This window comes from Emydura macquarii, unplaced genomic scaffold, assembly GCF_026122565.2.
Source record: "Emydura macquarii macquarii isolate MOO-44397 ecotype Brisbane River unplaced genomic scaffold, CSIRO-AGI_Emac_v2 contig_1644, whole genome shotgun sequence".
Classification (NCBI taxonomy): Eukaryota; Metazoa; Chordata; order Testudines; family Chelidae; genus Emydura; species Emydura macquarii.
This window is the reverse complement of record NW_027131781.1, coordinates 27,887,436-27,912,409: the sequence shown is the minus strand read 5'-3', so window position 1 is coordinate 27,912,409 and position 24,974 is coordinate 27,887,436. Positions and strand designations below refer to the sequence as shown.

The 24,974-nt window shown below is 42.7% G+C and overlaps 1 protein-coding gene across 2 annotated transcripts in view; it reads left to right on the top strand.

Annotated features, from left to right (window-relative positions):
• The window catches only part of ZNF592 (zinc finger protein 592), a 67,691-nt gene extending 46,545 nt beyond the window's left edge, over positions 1-21,146 (top strand). For both annotated transcript variants that reach the window (XM_067556041.1, XM_067556040.1), the window contains exons 6-9: positions 6,505-6,780; positions 8,781-8,893; positions 13,161-13,296; positions 18,601-21,146. In XM_067556041.1, the coding sequence (XP_067412142.1) occupies positions 6,505-6,780; positions 8,781-8,893; positions 13,161-13,296; positions 18,601-19,086 (1,011 nt within the window). In that variant the 3' untranslated portion in view covers positions 19,087-21,146. The remainder of the gene's footprint in view (positions 1-6,504; positions 6,781-8,780; positions 8,894-13,160; positions 13,297-18,600) is intronic.
• The last annotated feature ends 3,828 nt before the right edge of the window (positions 21,147-24,974 follow it).

Below are 24,974 nucleotides of genomic sequence, written 5' to 3'. Positions count from 1 at the left end.
TATTAGACCTAACAAATACATCAAACGGCTCAGGTTTCACATAGTCTCCCTAGCCTCCATTATCCCTGCTCTGGATCCAGGAGACTGGTATGCTGTCTTCGACCTGAAGGACGCATACTTCCATGTGTCTATACTCCCCAGCCGCAGGGTGTTTCCACTGTTTCACGGTGGCTGGGGCCTATTATCAATTTACGGCCCTACCCTTTGGCCTGTTGTCAGCCCCCAGGGTGTTCACCAAATGCATGGCGGTGGTGGCGGCCCACCTAAGGCGTAGGGGTGTGCAGATCTTCCTGTACCTGGATGACAGGTTAATCAGGGGCAGGTCCAGGTCCCACGTGCAGGACAGTGTGACCCTCATCTGCGCCACATGCAGCAGGCTGGTACTGCTCATAAACGAGCAGAAATCGACACTAAACCCGGTGCAGCATATAGAGTTAATTGGGGCCACCATGGATGCTTTCCAGGCCAGAGCTTTCCTCCCGCAACCTTGGTTCGAGGCTATGGCTGCGATTATTGCCCAGCTGCACCGGTGCCCCACGACAACAGCCAGGCACTGCCTACAGCTGTTAGGCCACATGGCGGCCTGCACATACGTAGTGTGGCTAGCTTGCCTGAGGCTCAGGCCGCTCCAGGTGTGGTTGTCCTCAGCGTATGTGCCGAGCAGACACCCTTTGAACAGGGTAGTTACGGTTCCCACCTCAGTCCTGGCCTCCCTAAACTGGTGGCGGACTCCCAGGGCAGTGATGAGAGGCGTCCCCTTCAGAGATCTGGCCCCGTCGGTCACCCTGATCTCCAGTGCCACGGATGTGGGGTGGGGAGCCCACATCAGTTCCAACCTGGGCACTCAGGGGCTCTGGACGGAGGAGGAGAGGTGCCTGCACATCAACGTAAAAGAGCTCAGGACCATCAGACTAGCGTGCAAGGTGTTCCTCAGGTTCCTGGCAGGCAGGGTGGTGCAGGTGCTGACGGACAATACCGTAGCCATGTTTTATGTAAACAGACGGGTGGAGGAGAAGGGGCACCTGTGGGAAGTCCGCCTGTGGGACTTTGCAGTGAGGCACAAACTTCTACTTGTCTGCCTCTCACCTTCCGGGGGTGAGGAACGACGAGGCGGATTGCCTCAGCAGGTCATTTCTACCCCGCCACGACTGGTCGTTGCACCCGGAGGTCGTGAATTTGATATTCCGCAAGTGGGGTGTTCCCCGACTGGACTTTTTCGCATCGTCCTGGAACAAGAAGTGACCGAGGTTCTGCTTGCTCCAGGGTTGCGAGCCGGGCTCGATATCCGATGTGTTCCTCATCGAATGGACGGGGACCCTCATGTACACGTTCCCTTTCATTCCACTCCTGCCCAAGATCCTCCTGAAAATCAAGAGGGACAGGGCGGACGTGATACTCATCGCCCTGGCTTGGCCGAGACAGCAATTGGTTCAGTATGCTGATGGACCTGTCGATCGCCCCACCCGTGGAGCTTCCGAGGCGGCACGACCTTCTCTCCCAGGATCGTGGTAGACTGCTGCACCCGGACCTGGACACTCTGCACCTCACAGCCTGGAGGCTCTGTGGCTGACGGAGGGAGAAAAGAGCCTGCTTTGGTCAGATCCAACAAGTTCTGCTGGGCAGCAGAAAACCTTCAACACAGGTCATGTATCAGGCTAAGAGGAGGCGATTTACCTGTTGGGCGGAGTCCCGGGGTATTCCGCCAAGCCTCTCTCCTATCCAGGCAATCCTGGAGTACTTGCTCCAGCTAAAGCTTCAGGGCCTGGCGCTGGCCTTCCTGAGGGTTCACCTGGCGGCCATCTAGGCCTTCCATCAGCCGCTAGAGGGAAGATCCCTGTTCTCCCACCCAATGTCGGTTAGGTTCCTCAACGGGGTGGAGAAGCTCTATCCACAGGTCTGTGACCCGGTGCCTCCCTGGGATCTCAACCTGGTCCTCTCCAGACTCACGGGGCCCGCCTTTGAGCCCATGGCTTCATGCCCTCTGCTCATCCTTTCATGGAAGGTAGCCTTCCTGGTGGCCATTACCTCAGCTAGCAGGGTCTCTGAGATTAGAGCCTTGACCTCGGAGCTCCCTTATACTGTATTCTACAAGGATAAGGTGCAGTTGAGGCCGCATCCAGTCTTCCTGCCCAAAGTGGTTTCCCAATTTCATTATAACCAAGATATCTTTCTCTCCGTGTTTTTCCCAAACCACACGGTTCGGAGAAGGAGCAGAGGTGGCACTCGCTTGATGTGAGACGAGCCCTGGCCTACTATATCAAGAGGACAAAGCCATTCCGGAAATCGACATAGCTCTTTGTTGCAGTGGCGGACCGAATGAAAGGATGACTTGTCTCCACCCAGCGCATCTCCGCATGGATCACCTCTTGCATCAAGTGCTGCTATGAGCAGGCAAATGTGCCACTTCTGGGTGTCATCACAGTGCATTCAACCAGAGCTCAGGCCTCCTCTGCAGCCTTCCTGGAAAGAGTGCCCCTGCAGAACATCTGCAGAGCCACCACCTGGTTGTCGGTGCACACCTTCACGTCCCGCTACGCCATCATTCAGCAGGCGAGAGAGGACACGGGTTTCGGCAGAGCTGTGCTGAGGGCAGCTCACTGGTAACTCCTACCCACCTCCAAGGTATTGCTTTTTAATCACCTATAGTGCAGTGGACATGAACAATCACTCGAAGAGGAAAACAAGGTTACTTACCAGTAACTGCTGTTCTTCGAGATGTGTTGCTCATGTCCATTCCACAACCTACCCTCCGTCCCCGCTGTCCGAGTTGGCAGAAAGAAGGGACTGAGGGGCCGTAGGGTCGGCAGTGCCTCATATACCGCGGCATGCGCGCAGGACTCCAGGGGACACCAGAGCTGGCCCTACGGGATCTGCTAGGGGGAAAAAAGTTCCGGGAACCTATGCATGGTGGCGTGCACTCACCTATATTGGAATGAACATGAGCAACACATCTCAAACAACAGCAGTTACTGGTAAGTAACCATGTTATTCTTTCTAGACTTACCATGAAGGTAGGGAGCGCTTTCAGAAGCCTAAAGAGAAATCCCCATTATCAAGCCTCCCTTAGTCAGGATCTCGCACAAAGTTCAGAGTGCTCGGTTCCTTTTGTCTTATTAGATAAAAGATAACTAAGGGTTATTTGCTCTGCTCTTTTATAATCCAGTGCACCTTGGAAATGGATTCTTCTAAAAGGTACCTCCCAAAGTAAAGTTCATTCAAGCTGTGAGGAAGGAGACATGGAGTCTCATGGTGAAGGAAATTCCATGCTGGTTTCTTCCCCTGCTGGTGTTTGCTAAAATGCAAATTGATCTGTTCCTGCAGTCTCTTCCTCCTGCCTCCCCTTTTTGGCTTGATGATTTTGTTTACCTTTTATGCAAATGCATTCCTGTCATCTCTTGGTGTATCTTGGAAATACCTTCAAAGTGGCAGAACCACATTCATTTATCTAGGGTGGGGTAACTTCAGCCCTGCCTGGCAGACACACTTTAAGAACATAATTCCCAATATGCTTGTAATTTTGAATTTGTCCTCTGCACATAGACCAGGCAGTAGTAATAATAATAATAATGTTGTTAGCTTTCTGTAGATATATTACATGACACCTTTTAGATACAGGTTATGATATTAGTAAGTTGGGGTTCACTGAATCGGTCAGGACAGCTGAAACTCACTACCAAATAGTGAGTCTCTTGTCCTCTTGCATTGGGATGCTGTTAGGATCACAGTCATGAGAAAACAGGAAATGCAAGATATACTGCTCTAGAGGGACGCAAGGTCATGACTCCAAAGGGGATGCCCTTTTAACTTTGTGAGTGGGACCACCATCCCTCTCTTATCTCGAACACTCCAGAAGATTCAGCAGGATGGGGCAATGGACATACACTCATTGTTCTCAAATGACCCAGACAATATTGGTTCCCCAACATTCTCCAGCTGTCAGTACATCCACCTATCAGTATCCAGTCTTCCCTAGACCTCTTGACACAGGACAGGGGCAAGATCAGACATCCTAATCCAGAATCCCTCTACCTCAAGGCTTGACACTTGGATGGGCATTGAACCTAGAGCAGGCATGTTCAGTAGCCGTTCAAGCTATCTTTAACAATTGCAGGCAGGAATCCACCAGAAAATTTTGCTTAGTTAAATGGAAGAGATTTTCTATTTGGGTTCAACATCAATAGATGTCTCCTGAAGAATTGGACACTCCCACTATTCTAAACTATCAGGTAACCCTGAAGACTTCAAGTCTTTCCCTTAGCTCCCTATGATTGCACTTGGCGGCAATTAGTGTCTGCCATTTCCCTTGCTAGATGGGTGAGAATGAATGGCTGTCAACTGTATGTTTTCTAAAGGGTCTCATTAGAACCTTCCCTCCTGTAACTAAACGCACTTCCACATGGGATCTTATCTTGGTCCTCTATGCATTAACCAAGTAACTGTCTGAATCTTTCTGACATGTTTGCTGTTCCATCTCTCATAAAGTCTCCCTTTTAGTGTCTGGCCATCAGTTCACCTAGAAGGGTTGGAGAACTAGGAGACCTTATGGCTGCTCCAACTTGCACCATTTTCCATAAGGAAAAGTTTCATTGTGACTACAATTCTTCAGCCTTTAAAGGAAACAGACTTTAAAGGGGGGGGGGGGGGGAAGTTTTGTGATTTTTGGTTGGCAGTTGATTTATATTGACGCAAAAAAGGTATAAATATTTTAAATACTGCACATATAACTAAGAGGGAAGCTTGTAAAGAGCTGATAAGGACAGATTGAAATGTGTGAAACATATTCCATTTAAAAACATTTCTGTTTCTATTGGTATTTCATATTTTTGGTGATTACTTTCCTTGTACATCACATAAATAATAGACATATACATAAAAAGAAGGGGTTTGGTTCATCATATTTTGTGTGTCTTGGTTCATCACATCAAATATTGAGTGGCAAATCCCAGCCACACAATGCACCTGACAAGTTGTCCTCGTACTGTACAGGATAGCCCTACATGTCCCTAGCCTCTGTTTGCCAGAAGCTGGGAATGGGCGACAAAGGATGGATCATTTGATGATTACCTGTTCTGTTCATTCCCTCTGAAGCATCTGGCGTTGGCCACTCTTGGAGACAGGGCACTGGGCTAGATGGACCATTGGTCTGACCTAATGTGGCCATTCTTATGTTCTTATGATAGATTCCTTCCTTAATTAGGCAGCAGTTAGAGCTGGATGGGAATTTTTTTTCTGCAGTAAGTTCGATTTAAAAAAAAAAAAAACTTTTTTTTTCAAATTTTTTGATTTTTATTAAAAAACTAAAAACACACAAGTCAGCAAATGACAACCAAAGATCAACAAAATGTCCAAATTTTTAATGAAAATGTATGATTAATCAAAAAGCCATTTTTCATTGAACAAAGTTTTGATGACGGTTGTTTTGATCAGTACAAAGCAGCATTCTGTTTACACCACGAAGAATGAGATTTGATTACTACTCTCAAGTGCCTATCCAGAAATAACATTACTGATAATAAAATTATCCCACCACAGAATTTCTCTCTTTATCCCCTTGCTGCTGAATCCCAGAGAGTGACTACATGGTGTTTAAAGAAGCATTTCTATTTTACTGAGTCTCAATTTACATGCCACTAGTTGCACTGAGTGATACTGTAAAGTCATGTTCTCTTTGACATCCCAATAATGCTGGCAGAACCAATTGTAATGAGTAGTTCTTTTATATCTATGAAAGCCCCATTATTTTCCATGTAACAGTCACTATCTCTTATGTAGAGGAAATTCCGCTGAGAAATGTGTACCTGTACTTTTACTTTTATTTATAACAACAAGGACACTGCCATAATTCTGAAGTCATTATCTTCCTTGTTGAGCTATCTTTAGGTCTCATTGGTATGTGGCTGTTTTATTAGGCTCCCTTTTCCCACAGCTCTTCATTACTAGCTTATTTTCTTTTGCCCAATTTTGTTTGCTAAAATAGTTTGTTTTTTCTGGGACCTTGGATCCAATTTTGGTATACTTCTTTTGAACATCCCAGAATCCTGGCAGTTTCTGGCCTTGCTTTGGTCTCTTTACAAAGAACATTGCAGCATTTGTTTAGAACTGTGAAAACATAAATAACAAAAGAAATCACTTGTCTGGGACTCCCTGCTTTGGCAGCAAACTGTTGCCTTTAAATTCCTCCCTCAGATTTTATTGCAGTAAAATGTCTTCAACACTGTAAACTAGCCTCTGAAAATACTGGTAATTTACATTTATGTAGCCCTTTTTAACCAAAGCAAATAAAACTCATCCAAAATTATATGCACACAGTACCAGGGAAATACCATGGTAATGCAAATATCTCTTTAGTGGAAAACTTTATATTTTTGAAAAATATCTTCTGTCAGGCAGAATTTTGTAGCTTATTTCAAGGGCAGAAAAGCTTGGTGGAGATTTAGGAGTACCTCAGTGTTGTTATTTGGACTGTATTTGACTCTGATACTCAATTTTATTATTACTAATCAGGCTGTTCATGGAGTCCCCCCAAATCCTGAGGAAGTTTCTAACCTTCGACAGAAGCCTGAGACAACATCCAACAGCCAAGTACTTATACCACCAAAGGAGTTGTCAGTAGCTAATGGTACTTCCCATACCTCTTTGCCACGGAAGGACACAAGAGTGGAACACAACTCAGAATCAAAACCCAGCTCGAGAGGTGCTGGTTGGACTTGTAGGGAGTGTTCACAGTGGAACCCTGATCGGGAAAACTACGTGTCCCATATGAAGAAAAGCCATGGAAAGGTAAGAAGCCCAAATGAAACTTTTAAGGCATGTTTCTTTCTGCTTATAAGCTTTTAGCAATAGAATCACTAGTCATTAATATTTCGATCAAATAGAAACCCAGGAGCTGTTCACCAGCCCTGTTGGAGTGAGAGCATAGCCAGAAACAAGACACTGACCTGGCCTGCTGCAAGCATGTTGGGTCTTCTTGAATAATATGATCTATACTTTGGCATGTCACCCTTCCCTCTGCTCCTTCCCCCTCACTGCATATCACATCCAGTTTCCTCTTCTGCGTACTTTGGTAAGTGAATGGAGAGCTGTATTTGTTCCAGTCACTGGTATGACAGCTACATTGGCTGGGATTCCAGGTTTTGTATGAATTGCTGTTGGTTTGTGTTTGCAGTTTCCCTCAGCAATTGCCAATACTCTTCACCAAGTACTGTGATCTGGCTATGGCAATAGCAGTTCATTCTGCTAACCAACTCAGCATAGTATACGTAGTTAAAGATGAAGGGAAAAATGCACTTCCTCTATATGATATTGTATTATCTGCTAAATAAGTATGAGGCATTGTCTGCTGTTAGATATCTAACCTTGAGAGACTCTCCTATAACAAATTTGTGCAAGGTGCTGAGGTGAGGTTGCTGTAGGAACCATACATCCGAATTTTTTTTACTTTTTGTGTGCCTAAAATCTTGTGTTGCATTGACATGATTTTTTGCACAGATTGGCATCAGAATGGGCTTTTCGGGGCTAACACCAGATCACTGACAAAACATAGGCCAGGTTTTTGTGCACAGTCAGATACCTCAAGGTAAATATGCCGAGTCACATGTACTTGGAGCCCTGTGAACAGCGGTCATGGAAGTCTGGATCATCCCATTTCATAAATACAAGAAGGGGAAAGATGGGAGTGGTGGATTGTCCCATTTGATAAACACGAGGAGGGATGGGAGTACTCATCAAGTATCAAAGGCTATTTTTTTTTATTTTGTTTTTTTTCATTTTTAGAAATGAGCTAATGCATGCATGTGATGAGATTTAGCTCTTGTAAATGCAGGTGATATACAAGGGTGTAATCCCAAACAGATCTACACAGTGGAGGATGCCAGCTAGAAAACAAATGTGATGGGGGATTTGGAGGTCATTAATGGTTAAAAGGTTGGATGTGGCACACAGTGTGATGCTGTTTCTCATGGTTCTGCTGTTGGGAGAAGAGAAAGGGTTGGCGGATTTGAGTCTTGCCAGTACCTGCTTTCTTTTGGGTGAGGGGCCTGTCCGCTGCTCTGAGAAGGAAGGAAAAAGCAGAAGGTGATACTCAGTACCTTTTCCCCCTCCACTCCCAACATTAGCAAAAAGAGTTGATGGGGACCAGAGAAGCAAGTTGTTCTGAAAGCACTGGGTGTAGGATGGATGCAGGAGTGCCATGATGGTCAGTGGATTCATTTCATGTAGAATCCTATAGTGAAACCAGCCTCCTTTTCTGTCAAGGACCTTTCCTCTTGGCCCCAAAGTGGCTGATTGGGCTTGCAGCTAATGGTCTCCTTCCTAAAGGTCTTCGAGTTACACCAGATCTTCCTTCTTCAGCAGTAAGGGCCATCTTCTGTTGTTAAGGAAGCAACTAATCAAATCCCCCTCTCTACTCCGGAGCACGAGCACATTTCTCTCTGCAACCAAGAAGTGAAGAGAGTGACCTCAGTACCCAGTAACAGGAGTAATTAATAATACCTTTTTTTTTTTTTTTTAAAGACCAAGATTGTTTTTGAGCTACTTCTGATCTTTACCTATTTAAAGGTGAGATAAATGAGGACATCCCACTTTCAGGCTGGCTAACTTGGGGATCCCAAAAATTTTGAAATGTCCTTTTGAGCTATTAATAGGTACCTCAGTTAAAGGGGTTTCTCTTTGGGTGTCAGCACTATGCTGCTCCCTTGCTATTCATCCCTTCACTTGAGTCAAGCAGACAAAAGGAGCTAACTGGCTTCCATTGTTAAAAGATATTTCTGTTCCTCTGCTAGCTTGTGAAGAGATATCCCTGTCGGCAGTGTGAGCATTCGTTCAACGACTTCAACAGTCTGCGCAGACACATTCGCAATGATCATGACACAGCAAAGAAAGTTTACACTTGCTGGTGAGTACCCACTACTGCTTTCCAAGCTATCCCAGTGATCAGTCCATCTTTCAAATTTGAGAAGCCCTTTGTAATAGATCATGTCTCTGCTCCTGTCTACTCCAGGATGTAAATTACACTGGGGGAGAGTAAACAGAGGAATTGGTTAGACATGAGTGACTTGTTGGCTAAGATAGCTCCTTGGTTTTGATTGCACAGTGTTCATGGAGACTTGGGGTGAGATTTAAAACTGCATTCTGCAGGTACAGAGGGGACAGTCATACACACCTGCAGAATGGCCAGTGAAACACTGGGCCTGATTCTGCTGTTGATAAATTCTATGATCAATTGTTTGACCACCCTTTCGTTCATTATGAAATATATTCTAGAGACCAAATAGCCAATATCAGTCAGGTTTATGGCTAAAACTTAATAATATAGTACAGGGAAAAAGTTCAATACGATACCAGTCTCCGGGAAGTTGTCTTGTGCAGCATTGTTACCTTCATCTTACAAAAAAGGTGCACTCCCAAAGTAACACATTTCAAGTAGGGGTATTTGTAGGATGGCTTTACAAGTTACAAAACTCTTTACCTGTACTAAAATCCAACCTGTCATTTTGTCCCAGTTCCCTAACTTCTTGTTCTGTGCCTTTCTTTCTCTTTGTTGTGGATGCTAGTATTCCAGGTACTGATCTGTGAAGGTACCTCCCTAGCTTGTACAAAGACATAGAATGAAGGTACCTAGAGATTCACAAGTTTCCTATCTGTTTATGCTAAGTTGTACTATTGAAGGGTATTGTGGAGTGAGCAGAAAAACGTAAGTCAATTCAGTTCATATAACTAGCAGGTATTTGTGAAATGTGGTGTGGACTAGCCTAGCAGATATGTGTTGGCTAACACTCCACTGCCTTGCACCTTGTGTAGTCAGGTACGCTTGTGCAAAATTGGTGTGACGTCATAGAAGAACAGTTCATTTGTACATCTTATGGTCCCTTTACACAAATGTGAGTGACTGCACAAGCTGTGAAGAATCATCAAACCTATTGGATCATTTTAGGGATGAGATGCCTCAGGAAATTGGAAATGGGATTCTGGGCCTTTCACCTCTACTTCATCACTTTTGAGTGTAGATAGGTAGTTTGGCAGTGAGTGATAGTAACTGCCATCTGATGGCTGTTCAGAGGATTATAGCTGTGAAAGGGGACTCCGTCCAGTGGGATAAGTATGCACGTTACAAAACCGCCAACATAACTGGTACCCTTGTTTTCAGTCACAGCACATGATTTCTAACCATCAGAGGAGCAAGGTTCTGGAACAGCCTTCCAAAGGGAATAGTGGGGGCAAAAAATCCAACATATCTTAAGACCTGAGCTTGATAAGTTTATGGATGGGATAATATGATGGGGCTGCCTACAATGGCCCATCCATGACTTCTGTTAGAAAATATAGATGTCCAGAGATGGGACAGTAGGTGGAGAGAGCTCTGAGTTACTACAGAGAGTTCTTTCCCAGGAGTTTGGCTCATGGGTCTTCCCATGTGGTCAGGTCTAACTGATCACCATATTTGGAGTCAGGAAAAAATTTTCTGCAGGTCAGATTGGCAGAGACTCTGGAGATTTTTCACCTTCTTCTGTAGCATGGGTCACAGGTCGCTTGCTGGTTTGAGCTAAAGTAAATGATGGATTCACTGTAACTTGAAGTCTTTAAATCAAGATTTGAAGTCTTCAGTAATTCAGCCACAGGTTATGGGTCTATTATAGGAAGGGGTGGATGAGTTCTGTGGCCTGTGATGTGCAGGAGGTCAGACTAGATGATCATGATGGTTCCTTCTGGCCTTAAAGTCTATAATACTGAATGGGTCATGCGGACTGAATTACATCTCACTCTGAGATGAAGTAGGGTTAAAGCACACTCATGCATGTGGAGGGACCTTGCAGTGTTCTTGCTCATTCTTTTCTCATGCTGTGGGTCAATACAGACAGCCCCAAGGACTGTTCTGTCACTTGTCTGTGCTAAATTCACTAAAAAACTAAGTCATGTTCCTTCATATACTGCACTTCTGCAGACAGTACAGTAGGCAGTAATGAAATCCACTAAACAGAGGAGAAATAAGACCAGCAGTGTGGTTAGTGCTGCCGATCAGAATAAATCCCCAAGGATTACAGCATCCAATTTTACTAATTCTCTTCTTGTAGTGCTATGGGATAATCCATGACTCACAATCCAGAACCAACCCCATACTTATGACAATTTGAATAGAGAAAGGATTAAAAAAAGTTAAAGATGTAATACAACATGATAGACTGGCCTCTTTCAATTACATGTGTAACAAATATCAGTAAGGCTAAGATTTAGTCATGGGTATTTTTAGTAAAAGTCATGGGCGGGCAATAAACAAAAATTCACAGCCCGTGACCTGTCCATGACTTTTACTATAAATATCCATGATTAAATCTTAGCTGCTCCTGGGGGTGCCACTGTTCGGGGGTACTTGGGGCCAGCAGTGAGGGCTGACTGCTTCCGGCCCTCCGCTGCTCCAATGGCCTCCAGGGTAGCCCCCAAGGCCGCTGCTCCAGCTGCTGATCAATCTGCCCATGGGACAGTTGCGTCCCTTGTAGTCCCCTGGACTGCTGCTTGGGCAGTCCTTGGGGCCAGCCATTCCAGCAGCGGCTGGCACCAGTCACTGCAGCTGTGGAAGTCATGGAGGTCGTGAAAAGTCACAGAATCCGTGACTTCTGCAATCTCTGTGACAGATGATATTTAAGACTGCTGTCTCACAGTTTCATCTTTCAGTTGCTGTGCTCAAGGAGTCATGCAAGGGCAGGGGACGATTGGTCTCTTTAAACTCTCACATGTTAAGAAATATGGAAATAAGTCACTTTCTGGAATTATTTATAGGTGGCTTAATGATTTGTCTTACCCCCTCAATCTCAGTCTCCAGGAAAAACGAGGGAAAAAATTTAGCCTTAAAATCACAACAAAAACCTGGGAGGATATCTGGCTTAATGTGAAAGATACTTCGAGTTCTTTATCCTTGCAATTCTTTCAGATCAAGATATTAAATAGGTGTTGCTGGACTCCAGAATGTTTGTTTGAGGTTAGATTGGCAACGTGCAGCGAATGCTGGAGATGCAAACAGCTGCAAGACAACCTTTTACCCATCCTTTATACCTGTCAAAATATTCATGTGTTTTGAAATGCCATATTCAGTGCTCTCTCAAAAACTTGGAGTGTTATTATCTTTCCTTCTCCAAGTGTATTTTAGGGATGCTGGGTGAGTTGGTATTATCAGTTAACGTTAAGAAATGGATTGCAGTAACACTTTAGTGGCCAGAATAGTTGTTTTGAGAAAATGGAAATCTGCAATTCCTCCCTCATACACAGATTGGCTGAGTGAGCTCTCTACTACTGCATTACTGGAAAAAATGACTGTGGTCTAGTAGAAACATTTGGAAAAAACATGAGGATGTCTGGTCACACATAAAACTATTGCATACTTTTGCAATTTAATATATATTATTCCCTTGTACTCATAGGTTATGCTCTCGCTTATTTATCTATTTAATCACTTTAATAATTGATGCCTTACATGACCTCTATGGGTCCAGGTTTTTTTTATTTTGGTTTTTTTCCAGGTTTTACAAATAATGAATGTTTGTTTATATATTATTTCCATTTTGTGCATGTATTTATATATGTTTTGTTTTGTTGTGTTTATATTTTATATCAAAATAATAAAAATAAATTTTAAAACAAAAATAATCCCCGTACAGTTTTCCCACCAGGGCTTCTAAACTTTTCATTTATTTGCAATGTAGCTCAGTCCTACAGAAATGAAAGTTGTCCATCAGTACATCTTATTCTGTGATAAGTGAGAATATTGTTTCTGGGCAGGGACTTGCAGAGTTATGTGCACCTGGTTTGTCTATGTGTTTTTCTTTCTGGATCGGTTGTTTTCAAGACATAATCCATTCTTTTATCATTTCTGTACCTTTCATACTTGGGAATCTTGCTTGTTACTTACTGTAGCAAACTTAACTTTAAATAGATGAAGTATTTTGTCAGGAATAATAAATAAAAATAAAACGCTAGTAAATGTAGTGTAGGGGAACACTCCTGCATCTTCTGAGATGATTTAATCGGTTTAGTCTCTGAATTCTAATCATCTGAAGCCAATGCCATTTCTTACTAGCTCACAATTCTGCCAACAGGCTATCTGCAGTTAAATCAGTGGACTTGTACTTTTCATTTTACTATATTTCTGTTTCTTCCTTTATATTTTTAAGGTACTGCACAGATGAAAATCAAACGTTTCCTCAGCCTTCCATGCTGGAGAATCACATCAGCCTCATGCATGGCATAAAAAACCCAGATCTGTCCCAGATGTCCAAAGCAAAAGCTCCAGAGAGAGGCTCAACAAAAGTAATTGACATGTTTGTACTGAAAAATAAATGTATTTGACTTGTTTTTATATCTATATATAGTTAGAGGGTTTATATAGAGTATGTCCTAGAAACTAGTACATGCAGCCAGAGTTATTTACAGGAGTATTATCTAGTTAACAGTGTAGGTCAGAGAACAGCCAGAAATATTGTGCCTGAACCAAAATTCAGAACTAGGGAGGCAAAATTTATAACCCCATTTTCACTCTTCCTAATTTTAACGGGAAAAAGCAGAATTATGTTTTACTGCTGAAACTTTTCATACTGGGGTTTTGCCAAAAAGAGCATTTTTCTGGAAAGTTTCTGAAAATCTGTTCAGCCATTTTAAAGTTATTTTTAAGGAAAAATCAAGTTAGTGGGTAAATAAAATACTTTTTCTTACCTTATAAACAGTTATTCACATTTAACATTGCTATATGGGTGAATTAAGGATGCTATACGAGCCATAACTTTCTGGTGTTTCTGGTTTAAAATGTACAAACTTAATGTTTTCTGGCATTAATGATCAATTAAAGAAGAAACCAAAACCCCCTCAATGCCTGTACAGCTCTCACAAACTCAATCCAGGAAGTTGATGGTGGAACACTCCCCTCCCCCCCCCCCTCGAATCCAAGATTTCTGCCTAAAGATTCCCTTTATTTGTTCTCATCATTCTTAGTTATATCCCCGTATCACTCTAAATAATACCTGTCTCCTTAATGTTTTCACCCTTCTAGTCTGTAACATCCTCCACCACCCCAGTCATCTTTTAGATAAACCTCTTCAATTTTTCCTCCAAATCCATCTCCAGCCCATGATTATTTTGTTACTTTTCTCTGAACTCTCTCCAGTTTGTCCATACCTTTCTGGTAACAGGTTGACCAGAACTGAAGATACTATTGCAGCTGTGGTAGTACCAGTGTCACATACCTCCTGCCTTTGAGATGCCTTCGCCTATGCAACCCAGAATTGCTTTTTTTTATCTATTTATTTGTTTTTATTTGGCACAGTTGTATTGCATTGCAGTCTCAGGTCCAATTTACTTTCCGTTGTCTCACACAGAATTCTCCCTTTCATTAAATATTTGCATTCTAAATTATTTCCCCACAGATACCTTAGCTTGAATTTTTCCATTATTTTCTTCTCCTATCACTTCCATTTTTATGACTATTTTTTCCTATTAAAATACTTTTAACATTTCTGCAATAGTAGAAAGGGCTGTTTATTTCCCCTAACTAGAGCTGAGTAAGGTATATTTGTTGTATACATTATTCAACCAATTTCATTATATTTTTTAATAAGTTACAGTCTTAAAAACTGGGATAGATTTGTGTTGAGTGATAGTTGCAGTTGTTTCTTTTATTTGCATTATGATAGTGCCTGGGGACTGCAACCCAGATCAGACCTCTAGTGTACTAGGCACACTAGCTGAGCAGAATAAGAGGCAGTCCCTGTCCTGGAGTGCTTAAAATCTAAATAGATAAGGCAGACCAGCGTTTGGGTGGCAAGGATGTACTATCCAAGCAGAATGAACAGCAGATGCCATGTTAGTGCTAAAGTTACTTTGTTGGTTTGTTTTCCTTTTTGTTTTTAATTTTGCCAGGTGGGGTTTTGTTGGGAGGGGATTAGCTGATGAGAGACGAGGGATGAAGAGGATGGAGATAGTGAGGAGGAGGCAGGCAGGCAGGCTGGCTGGCTGAGAGGGAGCTGGAGCAAAAAACAGCCAATCAGCGGGGGAAAAATGTCCGAAGTAAAAATTGTAAAAAGCTGCCAGGAGCTGATGATGTCATCATGTCTCAAGGTCTCTGCTTCAGCAGCTTGTCTCTGCTCCTGGTGGCTGAGCTTCCAGCAGTTTTTCTTCCCTGAGGTCACACAGCTGAGGAGAGAATGATTCTAGCAGCCATTCACTGTGACTAAATTCCAGTCTCCTCTGCAGCCGTACCTGTTTCCATTCATCTTTGCCGTCTTCATCTTCTTCCCTTTCCCAATCTAGCTGATCACCAAATCAGGCTGGGTTTACCTTAACAACGTCTCTAGAAGCCCTATCACCAAAGACCTTCTCCATGCCTTGATCATCCCTTTCCTCAGCTGTTTCAGCCTCCTCTATGGTCCCCTCGCTATCTCTCACCCTGGAAGTCCATTCAACATGCTATAATCATGTCCTTTTCAAACCCCTTTGCCTTCCACATCTAGTTCAGATTCTTCCCTCCTTCAAAACTCTAGTCCTGTCTTCCATCCCTGTTCTGATTTCTCTCTACTATCCTTCTAACCCCTCCCAAGCCTGTTTTAGCTGTTTCCTTTGTGTCCTTCTCCCACTTTCATCTTTGCACCTTCTGTTCCACCCATATGCATAGAACTCACTGCCCCTGGTCACCACTCCACCCGTGTTTCCTCCTTCAGATCACTCCAGAGAGCCTTTAACCTGTGCTTTGTGTTCATGTCAGTGATAGTGTGTCTGTCTAATTCTAACTGTGACCAGATGGATGAAGTAATATTTTTTTATTGGTCCAACTTCTGTTGGTGAGAGAGACAAGCTTTTGAGCTACACAGAGCTCTTCCTCAGATCTGGGAAACTGAGTGTCACAACTAAATACAAGGTCAAACAGATAGTTTAGCATAAGCAGTTAACACATATTGGAAGGGACCCTTCAAGGTGAAGTGGCCTGTTAATACCCCTGTAGTCATAGGACAAAAAAGGGGATTTGTGGGTTTCAGATTGTTGTAAGAAGTCATAAATCTAGTGTCTTTATTAAGACCAGGATTTTTAGTTTCTAGGAAGTTGTGAATTGAATGTAATTTATTAATAATAATAATAATAATAATAATGTAATTCTAAGTGTAGCACTTTGGGACATGCACCGTATTTTCTTCACTTGGAGCATTCTGTCAGTACCCAACAAATAATATCCTCTATATACCGCACAACATTTTTCATAGATCCAAGGCCAGAAGGGACTACTGTGATCATCTAGTCTGACCTGCTGTATAACACAGGCCATGAAACTTCCCCACAATCATTCCTTTTGAACTAGACCAGATCTTTTCTTAAACAAATCCAATTTTAAAAGCGCCAGTGTTGGAAAAAACACTACAACCCTTAGCAAATGTTCCAGTGGTTAATTACACTTACTGTTAATCTGTGCCTTATTTCCAGTCTGAATTTGTCTAAATTCAACTTCCAGCCATTGGATCTTGTTATACCTTTGTCTGATAGACTGAAGAACCTAAGATCAAATTTTTGTTTCCCCTGTAGGTATTTATAAGTGACCCCTTAACTTTCTCTTTGTTAAGCTAAATTGATTGAGCTCCTTGAGTCAGTCACTATAAGGCACATTTCCATCCTTTAATCATTCTTTTGGCTCTTCTCTAAACCTTCTCCAGTTAATCAACATCTTTCTTGAATTGTAGACACCAGAACTAGACCCCACTAAGCAGTGGCTGCACCCAGCATCAAGCAGTGGTTGTGCCTGTACTGAGCAACAAGTCACCTTTTCTTTTTCTGTCTCCCCTAGCTCCACAAAAGAACTTATCTTTTCACTGATGTGCTGCAGTAATGTTCCTCACTCACCTCCTCTATCCTAAGAAGAGCCACCAATTCTGGCATCTCACAACTAACTATGAAAACTGGCTCCTCCTTTTTCTATGCTGAACTGGGTGTTAAAGTATAGAAACATACGTCCCCTTGTTTCTGTCTGAATGTTTCAACTAGCATGACAGGATGATTGTATCTGGATAACAGCTGTTGGCTGCCCTAATATATATGAAGCTCCCAGGAAGGGTTCCAGTAACCTCCTGTTGGTACTTTGACTTTCTGGTCTATAATACTTGTTTGCATGATAATTTGTACCTTGTTTAACTATCCTCCTATAACCTTCCCAAACCCCTCTGCCAGAACATAAAAGCCTGTTTACCTCAGAAGGAGCTTATCTCTAGCAACCAGGCTCTTTCTGCCTCTGAAGGTTGCCCCCATTCTTTCAGAACCTAAAATTCTCCTTCTATAATACTGCCTCAGCCATACACCAATTTTACATGGCGCTAGCAGGAAATCTGAGAGAGCTAAGCTAATTTACTACCACTCTGTCTAACAAGGGCATTCAGAACCTCAGCCCTCAATCTTTTCACATGCAGTGAGACCACTGGCTCATCCCTAGTTAAAATTATATCTCTGAAGGAGCTGAGATATGTTATCTGCAGGCTGCCATGTATCATACCATACAATCTTCAGACTCCTTGGAACACACACTGCAGTCTATGGACATACTGATAGAAGCCCCTCACTACCATGGCTCAGGCTTATGTCCCTTCCATGCTGATTGGTACCTAAAGGAACCAAATTTTTCATGGTATGGTGGTCCAGCATAATACCTGCTCTTCGTTTATCACTGGTTTAGTGTCAGGAACTGGTTGCGATGCTTCTGAAACAAGGGCCTTTGCTCCTCAGGTGACCTTGTCTATACCTCCCATGTCTGTTTGACCCCAATCCTCCAAGCATTCCTTCTTCCAGAGGATAGGGTGTGGCTGTGTCACTAATAGTTCTGTTGATAAGCCTCCCAATGTCTCCATAACACAGGGCCAGATATTAAGCTGGCCCTCGAGCCCTGAGTCCAGGTTTAAAGGTGCTCAAGCATCAGGCACTCAGGGCACAAGAATGCCTCCAGAACCTCATTCATGAATGTGCCATGAGGGCCAAAGACAGTCTGCTTCTGCTCACAGCTGGCCCTTAACTGACAACCTGAACGGAGTTCAACCCCAAAGGATCCTAAGAAACAAAACCTCCGCTTGATGATATCCCTGTGAGATTTTCAAGAATAGGCTCTCCCAGTAAAAGCCCTGATACCATTTCTCAGGCTGACCTGTGGGTGCTGGAGGGTTTAGTGTTTTAGGACAGGCTACGGTGGGAAGTTCCTGAGGCTGAAGTAAAGAGCACTGTGTGGAGTGGAGGGTGGAAAGTTTCTGGGACAACAACAAGTGTACTAGGGAGTTGGCTCTATGGACAAGTGAGATGTTGGCTAGTGGAACCAGGGCTGGAATTTCTTGTGCAAGGAAGTCAGGTGCTATGAATGATGGAGGAGGGACGGGACATTGAGGCATTTCATGCTGTTAGGAAAGGCGGCGAGGAAGAAGCCTCCAAATGTAGCTCCATTTAAGTCTGTCTGACAAAATATCTAAAGCAATGGGTTAGATTTTGTATTTTCCTGAAGCACTCCTCCATCTGTTATGTGCCTCAGATCTGTCAAATTCAGCAAGCCAAAGCTCTTGCTCATACGTGGATGTAATAATAAAGACATTTTTTAAATTTTTTTAGGCAAAATCTCCAAAGAGAGTGTCTGCAGGTGCTCTGGGACGAATGGAAACCACTGAAGCTCCACCAGCCAAAAAACTGAAGGCACATTGGAAATGTGCTATATGCAGATTTGCAACAGACACCAGTATTGAATTTCAGGAACACATACCTCAGCACAAGACAGACAGTTCCACTTATCAGTGCTTGCTCTGTGGCTTGTGTTATACGTCTCACATCTCTCTGAACAGGCACCTCTTCATTGTTCATAAAGTAAAAGAGGAAGAGGAGAAGGAAGAAGAGGAAAGAGAAAAGTTACAAACAGAGACGAATGAGAATGGACATGAAGAGTATAACAGCAAGATGAACACTACAGTGGAGGCAGAAAATCGTTTGAAATGCAAAATGTGCAAGAGTGACTCAGCGCTTTGCACACACAGTCAGAGGTGTGGCATGGAGGATTCCATTAGCAGCTCTCAGAACAATCATTCAAATTCTCCTAAGATTTAAGAAAAGAACAATTTTTACTCAAAACATTGGGTGGGGATGGGGTGAATCTTTGAAATATCCTGTTTATTTCTTAGGCTGGACTGTGCTTTCCATTAACGTTTAATTTGTAAGGGAAATAAAAACTGCCTCCACCTCCATAGCACTGACTCTCTGCCAGATCAGAGAGGTGAAAAGGGAAAACAGGACAAGAATCCCTGCTGGAACTTGTCTAACTCCTAAGGATGAAGGAGCACTTTCTGAAGCTGCAGTTTTCTTTCTGAAAAGGAGCTCTCTTCCTCTGAACCTGCACTGCCTCTGCCTGGAGCCACAGCCTTGCCACCTTTCTTTTAGAGTTTTCTTCTAGTATTTATGCTTAAATTCCCCTTTCAATCTTCCACTTTATCACTCATCCATAAGACTGTATGTCAACCAAATACATTTGTCAGGACAGTACAAACCTGTATTAAATCCTCTTCCATTGTGCAGCAGATGCAAGCCACAGGTTTTGCGTAGGCCACACAGTGCTGTTTCATTGCCCTAGAAGCATGCCAGGTTCATCTTCTAGGTTTTCCTTGAATGCTATTGAATCAAGTTGCGTTATAAATTTAAATCACCATAGAAGAGATTTTTGGCAACCTCAGTCATCTTTTTAATTGTTTGTATAAATATAGCTAAATCATTTAGATTTTTTTAAGCAATCAAAGCACAACATTACACACAGCAACAAAGGCATAGTCTACACTGGGGAATTGCCACAATTAAAGCTTTTGGCGGCCAGACACCAATGTAGCTGCACTGCTGCAAACCTGCTCAAGAAAGATCGAGCCAATATAAGATTGTTAGCACCTGTGCAGTTTGTCCCAGTTTCAAACAAGAATAATCTGCACAGGTGCATATTGCAATACAAAACAGCTTTGCTGGTCTACACTAGGGAGGATGCGCCAGTACAACAAGGAGTGGCCCCCCAATAGCTGCAATCCCTAGGATAGACAAATATAACGAGCCTGTGGCTGTGTCTGCTCGAGTGGTATTTTCTATATACTTTCAATCACAGGAATGAAAAACACTGCAAGAGATATGCACTTAATCTGCTGTAGTTTGTTAGCTCCCTGTTTGGAAGAAAAAGATTCTGAAGCAGATACTGTGATTATAGTATGAAAAGTCAATCTGTTTACACCATAACGGGTGAGCTATCCTCCTGTGCAGTATATAGCTAAATCAGGGCTTGTCTACACTGCGCGCTCTGCAGCGATAGATGCAGCGGGATCGATTGAGCGGGTCATGTAGATCCGCTCAGTCGATGGGAGATGGGCTCTCCAGTCGATGCCATTAGTCCAACTCCCCAAAAGGAGTAAGCCATTTAGACGCTGTGGTATGTTAACATAAGTACATTGACAGGAGATGCACAAGCTACGTTATGTAGCTTACGTATCTCCCATCGATTGCCGGCGGCAGTGTAGACCAGGTCTTAGTCTCGGAGCACTATTAGCCACAGCAACTCCTGTAGCATGGAGTGTTCCATACACATGATCAGGCAAGGAAGAGTGTGGCATCCATAAAAGTGTATGTAGAATTGAGAGAGCACCATACTGTAATGCTTCAGTTACTCTAGCTCCTTTGATAGCAGATCTCCCATTTTTACTCAATTTTATAAATTACTTTGGAGACATTTTATTTCCATGTAGTCATATTGACTCTTCCCTGTCCATACTGTTTCCTCATTTGTTCTCTTCACATGCTTTGTGTAATATAATTACTTCTATACAGTTTTTATGTTGAGACAGAATCTGCTCATCATTGTTTACTATGATGTTTAAATAATTTAAAAACTATTTATCTTATTGGATTTGAATTGCTTACTTTCTTGTCTTGATGTGTTTTGATACAAACAGTTTGGAACTCTTTGTATTTTTTGATACTGTGTACATTAGCCTAGGGAATGTTTTACAAGGTAGCCTATGTAGAATAACAATAGCAGGGGTCACTCCCAAGCCATCACATATCTATTTAATCTGCAGTGGCATTTGTGCCTTGCTATAATGTTTACTTCAAAATATTTCAAATAAAAGCATCCAACAATGCCTGGATGGGCTCCATTCTCTTTATAGGCAGGATGGGTAAGGCAGTGCAAGGTACATGTCGGCTTGCCCGTCAAACCTTTTCTAACACACACTCTAGTGCTTGCTTTATGACCCCGGAAGCTTGTATCATGGTCTGTTCTTTTGATTATGGGTTTCCTACAACACGACTGAAAATTTTAGAAGTGATTGCCAAAAGCAGATGTTCCGTATGGTCTCCACTAGTTTGCACAAGCCATAAAAATATCTCAGCTAGCCTAATACCTTCAAGTGTGCAATGAGAAATGCTTTTCTTTCTTCTGTGTATAGCTGCCTCCCCACATGGGAGTACAGTAAAAGTGCAGTAAGACTCTCCTGAGAGACCATTATAATAAAGTTAGAGCAGATTAATGACCCCTCAGTACTTGAGCCAGCCGAGACTGGAACCACCATAAAGGAAAGACAGCCTCTAAAAAGTGCATCCTACTTCTGCTTTTGGATCACTGGAAGAAGTTACCAGCCCTCTAAACTGTGAGAACTGCTTATTGCTGACATGACCATATAATTATATGGGAAGGATTATATGAAGGAAAATCAGAAATATGTAGGATAGCAATACCTGAACCACCATTGTATTTGCAGGAGCTGGATTATTTGGGATACACCCACCTTATTCTAACAGATGATTCCACTCGGTGCATCAAAAGATACATCCATCCCAACAAGATCTGACATGCCCCCTAAAAGATCCTCATTGGCCCCAAATCTGAGCACAAATCCTGTGTTTAAGAAGCATCTAATGTCATTTCTACACCTTGATAGCACTGGTCTTTAACCAACTGTCTGCTTTTTTCTTTACGCTTAGTAAGATGATTTCTGCCAGTGCCTCTGGATGCTGAAGATCCTAGACCTCAGTTCCCTGCGCTGTCATAGACTTTCTGTGAGACAATGGACAAATTTATTCTTGCTGTGCCTTAATTTGTCATCTGTACTTCCCTACCCTAGAGGAGTGTTGTGAGAATAAGTACATTAGATGGTGAGGCACTCAGGTACCATGGCAAGGGCGTGCTATGGTACCTGAATAAAGCAAGAGGGACAGCGACTCTTTTCCCTATTGGCCCAGTCCTAGACTGCTCATTAGAGAGTGTTCAGAGCCAAGTTTTGCTAAAACTCTGCTGCAGCCTAGCACTCACTCTGCTGCTTACAATAACCTGTCACGCTCCAGCTCCTCTCGGACTGACAGCTATTGACTTTCTCTGGCCACCAGCAAATCACAGATACAGAACACAGGGTACCTTGTGCTGCTCCTTTCTCTGCTGCAGGGTTTTCCTCTACTATCTTCAGATTTCCTGCTGCCAGGACCATTGGAATGGTGGCCACCTTAGTCTCTCCTCAGCAGAAGCACCTTTGGCACATGCTTCTCCCTCTTAGACTCCAACACTTAAAAGTGAGCTGGTGTAAGCCAGCTCAAAGAATGGTCAGAAAAAAACCCGAGGGTCTCATAGGGTGCCTCAGCCTGTTACAGAGCTTTTGTGAGAGCAGAAAAAGAATAGCTCCTGAGATTCAGTAGAGAGCTAAAAAATGACCGCCTTCCCAAAGCCCCTCACTATATTAAGTCCTCCATACAACAGGTCCTAGCTCATGCTGTGTGTTTAACTGATGTGCACATCTCCATTTCTGTAGACCTTTAAATGTTTTTACTCCTAAGGATATACATTAAGCAACAATAGGTCAAGATAAAATGCAAAGATTTTCAATCCATACCAAATCTTTCAATATTATTTAAAATTATCTTGCCTTACAAAAAAAAAATGTGTTGTATTAGTTTAATGATGACTCTTTTCATGGAGATGAACAGTTTTGTTTTCCAGGCTGTGCACTCCCCTTATGAAGAGTTTTCGTGTGAATTTCCCACATATAGGGACACTCTTTCCAACAGAGTATTTGCAAGTTAAGGAGTCCTGTTGTACTGGAATAGATTTAAAATGAATCCCATTCCCGAGAAGTTATTTTGGAATCTCCAATATCTATTTGTCTGGGAGTTTCTATTGCTTTCAGAACTGTTCCAAAGGTCTGAGACCTTGTGAGCCAAACTTTCTTCCCTTTCTCCATTATCCCAGGGAGCTGGCTACAAACATCCATTGTGGTGTTACTGAGCCCACATAAACTCTTATTTGGTCTCTTGCAGATCTCCATTCCTGGAGTACTTGCTTTTGTTGTGCGTACATTTTTTAAGAATTGTACTGACTGATATGCCAGCGTCAATTTTTTAATTTAAGGTTTCATCCATTTAGACTTGTCATTTTATATACCATGATGTTGTCTGTTCTATTGCAGTTAGATTATGGAATCATCATTTATTAATAATACTTCATCCTGGAGTGCCCACAGCTCTCGATGAGCTGCATTTATTGGAAAATCTATTTTGTGGTAACTCTGATCTTCTGCCTCTTTTGCTGGACATGGTTTACTTTGAAAATAGCAATACCTAGCTCTGATATAGCACCTTTCATCTGTAGATCTCAAAGCCCTTTACAAAAGAGGTCAGTATCATTATCCCCAAGATGGAGAAACTGAGAGAGGGAGAAGTGAAGTGACTTCCTAATGTCACCCAGCATCCCAGTGGTAGAGCTAGGATTAAAACTGAGTTCTCTCAAGTCTCAGTCCAGTGATCTACCCACTAAATACACTGTCTTTCCACATCTTCCACAGCTTTGCTGGTCTTCCCTCTTACACAAAGGTTATTTGCGGTTATTTCCTATTCTCTAATTGCATTATTCTGATGCTGTGAGATTGGTTGCAGGGCTTCTTTCAGCACTCACATCTTCCCCATGTCAGTGCCATCTAATGTTGTGGTATCCAGGCAAATCACATCACTGCTTCATAGTTTCTTGTGCTCTCTCCTGAATTATAGCTTTCACTATTGTGAGACCTGGGTCTAACTGAAGATATTCTAACAATTCATTGTCCCCTGTGCCTATATCTACTTTCTCTTGAGCTGCACTTATAAAAGCTTCAGTCGCTTTCTCTGGCGCCAATTAAATTTGGCCTTTTCATATGTAATATCTGTATAAAAGAGGCATCAGATTCATTCAGTCATAGATTTAAAGGTTAGAAGCGCCTGTTATGACCATCTAATCTGGCATTCTGCCTAACACAGACTGTAATTTCACCCATTAATTCCTGAACATTGTCACTGGTCAATTCCAATGACTGAGCTAGAAAGACATCAAGACTTAATTTAAAAACTTCAAATGATAAAGAATCCATGCCTCTTTCACTTCGACACAATTGTGGGTTTTGGGTTGGCTTTTGTTTTTTGGTTTTTTTTAATATCTGCAGCATCTCTCATAGCAAATATTAGGGCATTTACTGATATTCTTGTGCTTTATATTTTAGAATGGAAATCATTCCAAATTTGTCAAATCTTTGGATCTAGGCAACCCAGCTTTCTAAATTGTCCTCTAGCAAAGTAATCTGGCCTGTAGATTCCATTGTTAAAAAAGAGAGGGTTATTCCTTGTGTTTTGAATCCCTAGTAGTTTCCATTGCCTGTCTATCTGAGTCCAGTGCTGGGACTGCTTCATTTGCCCTGAGCCTAGGTCTTATTTCTCCTGCTGCAGCTCTGCCAGTTCTCTGCCTTCATTTTCAAACTTTCCTTGCTAACTCATTACTGCTGCAGTCTGGGGCTTTATTTCCTATATTCCTCATTTGAAAGAAGTGATTCAGCCGTTGCTAGCACCATGGAATGGAAGCACAGAGAACAGACATAGACAATGTGCTTCAGCAGAGAGCCAAAGACATTGGACCCAAAAGTCCATTACTTTACTAAGTCCCTGTAACAGGATATCTG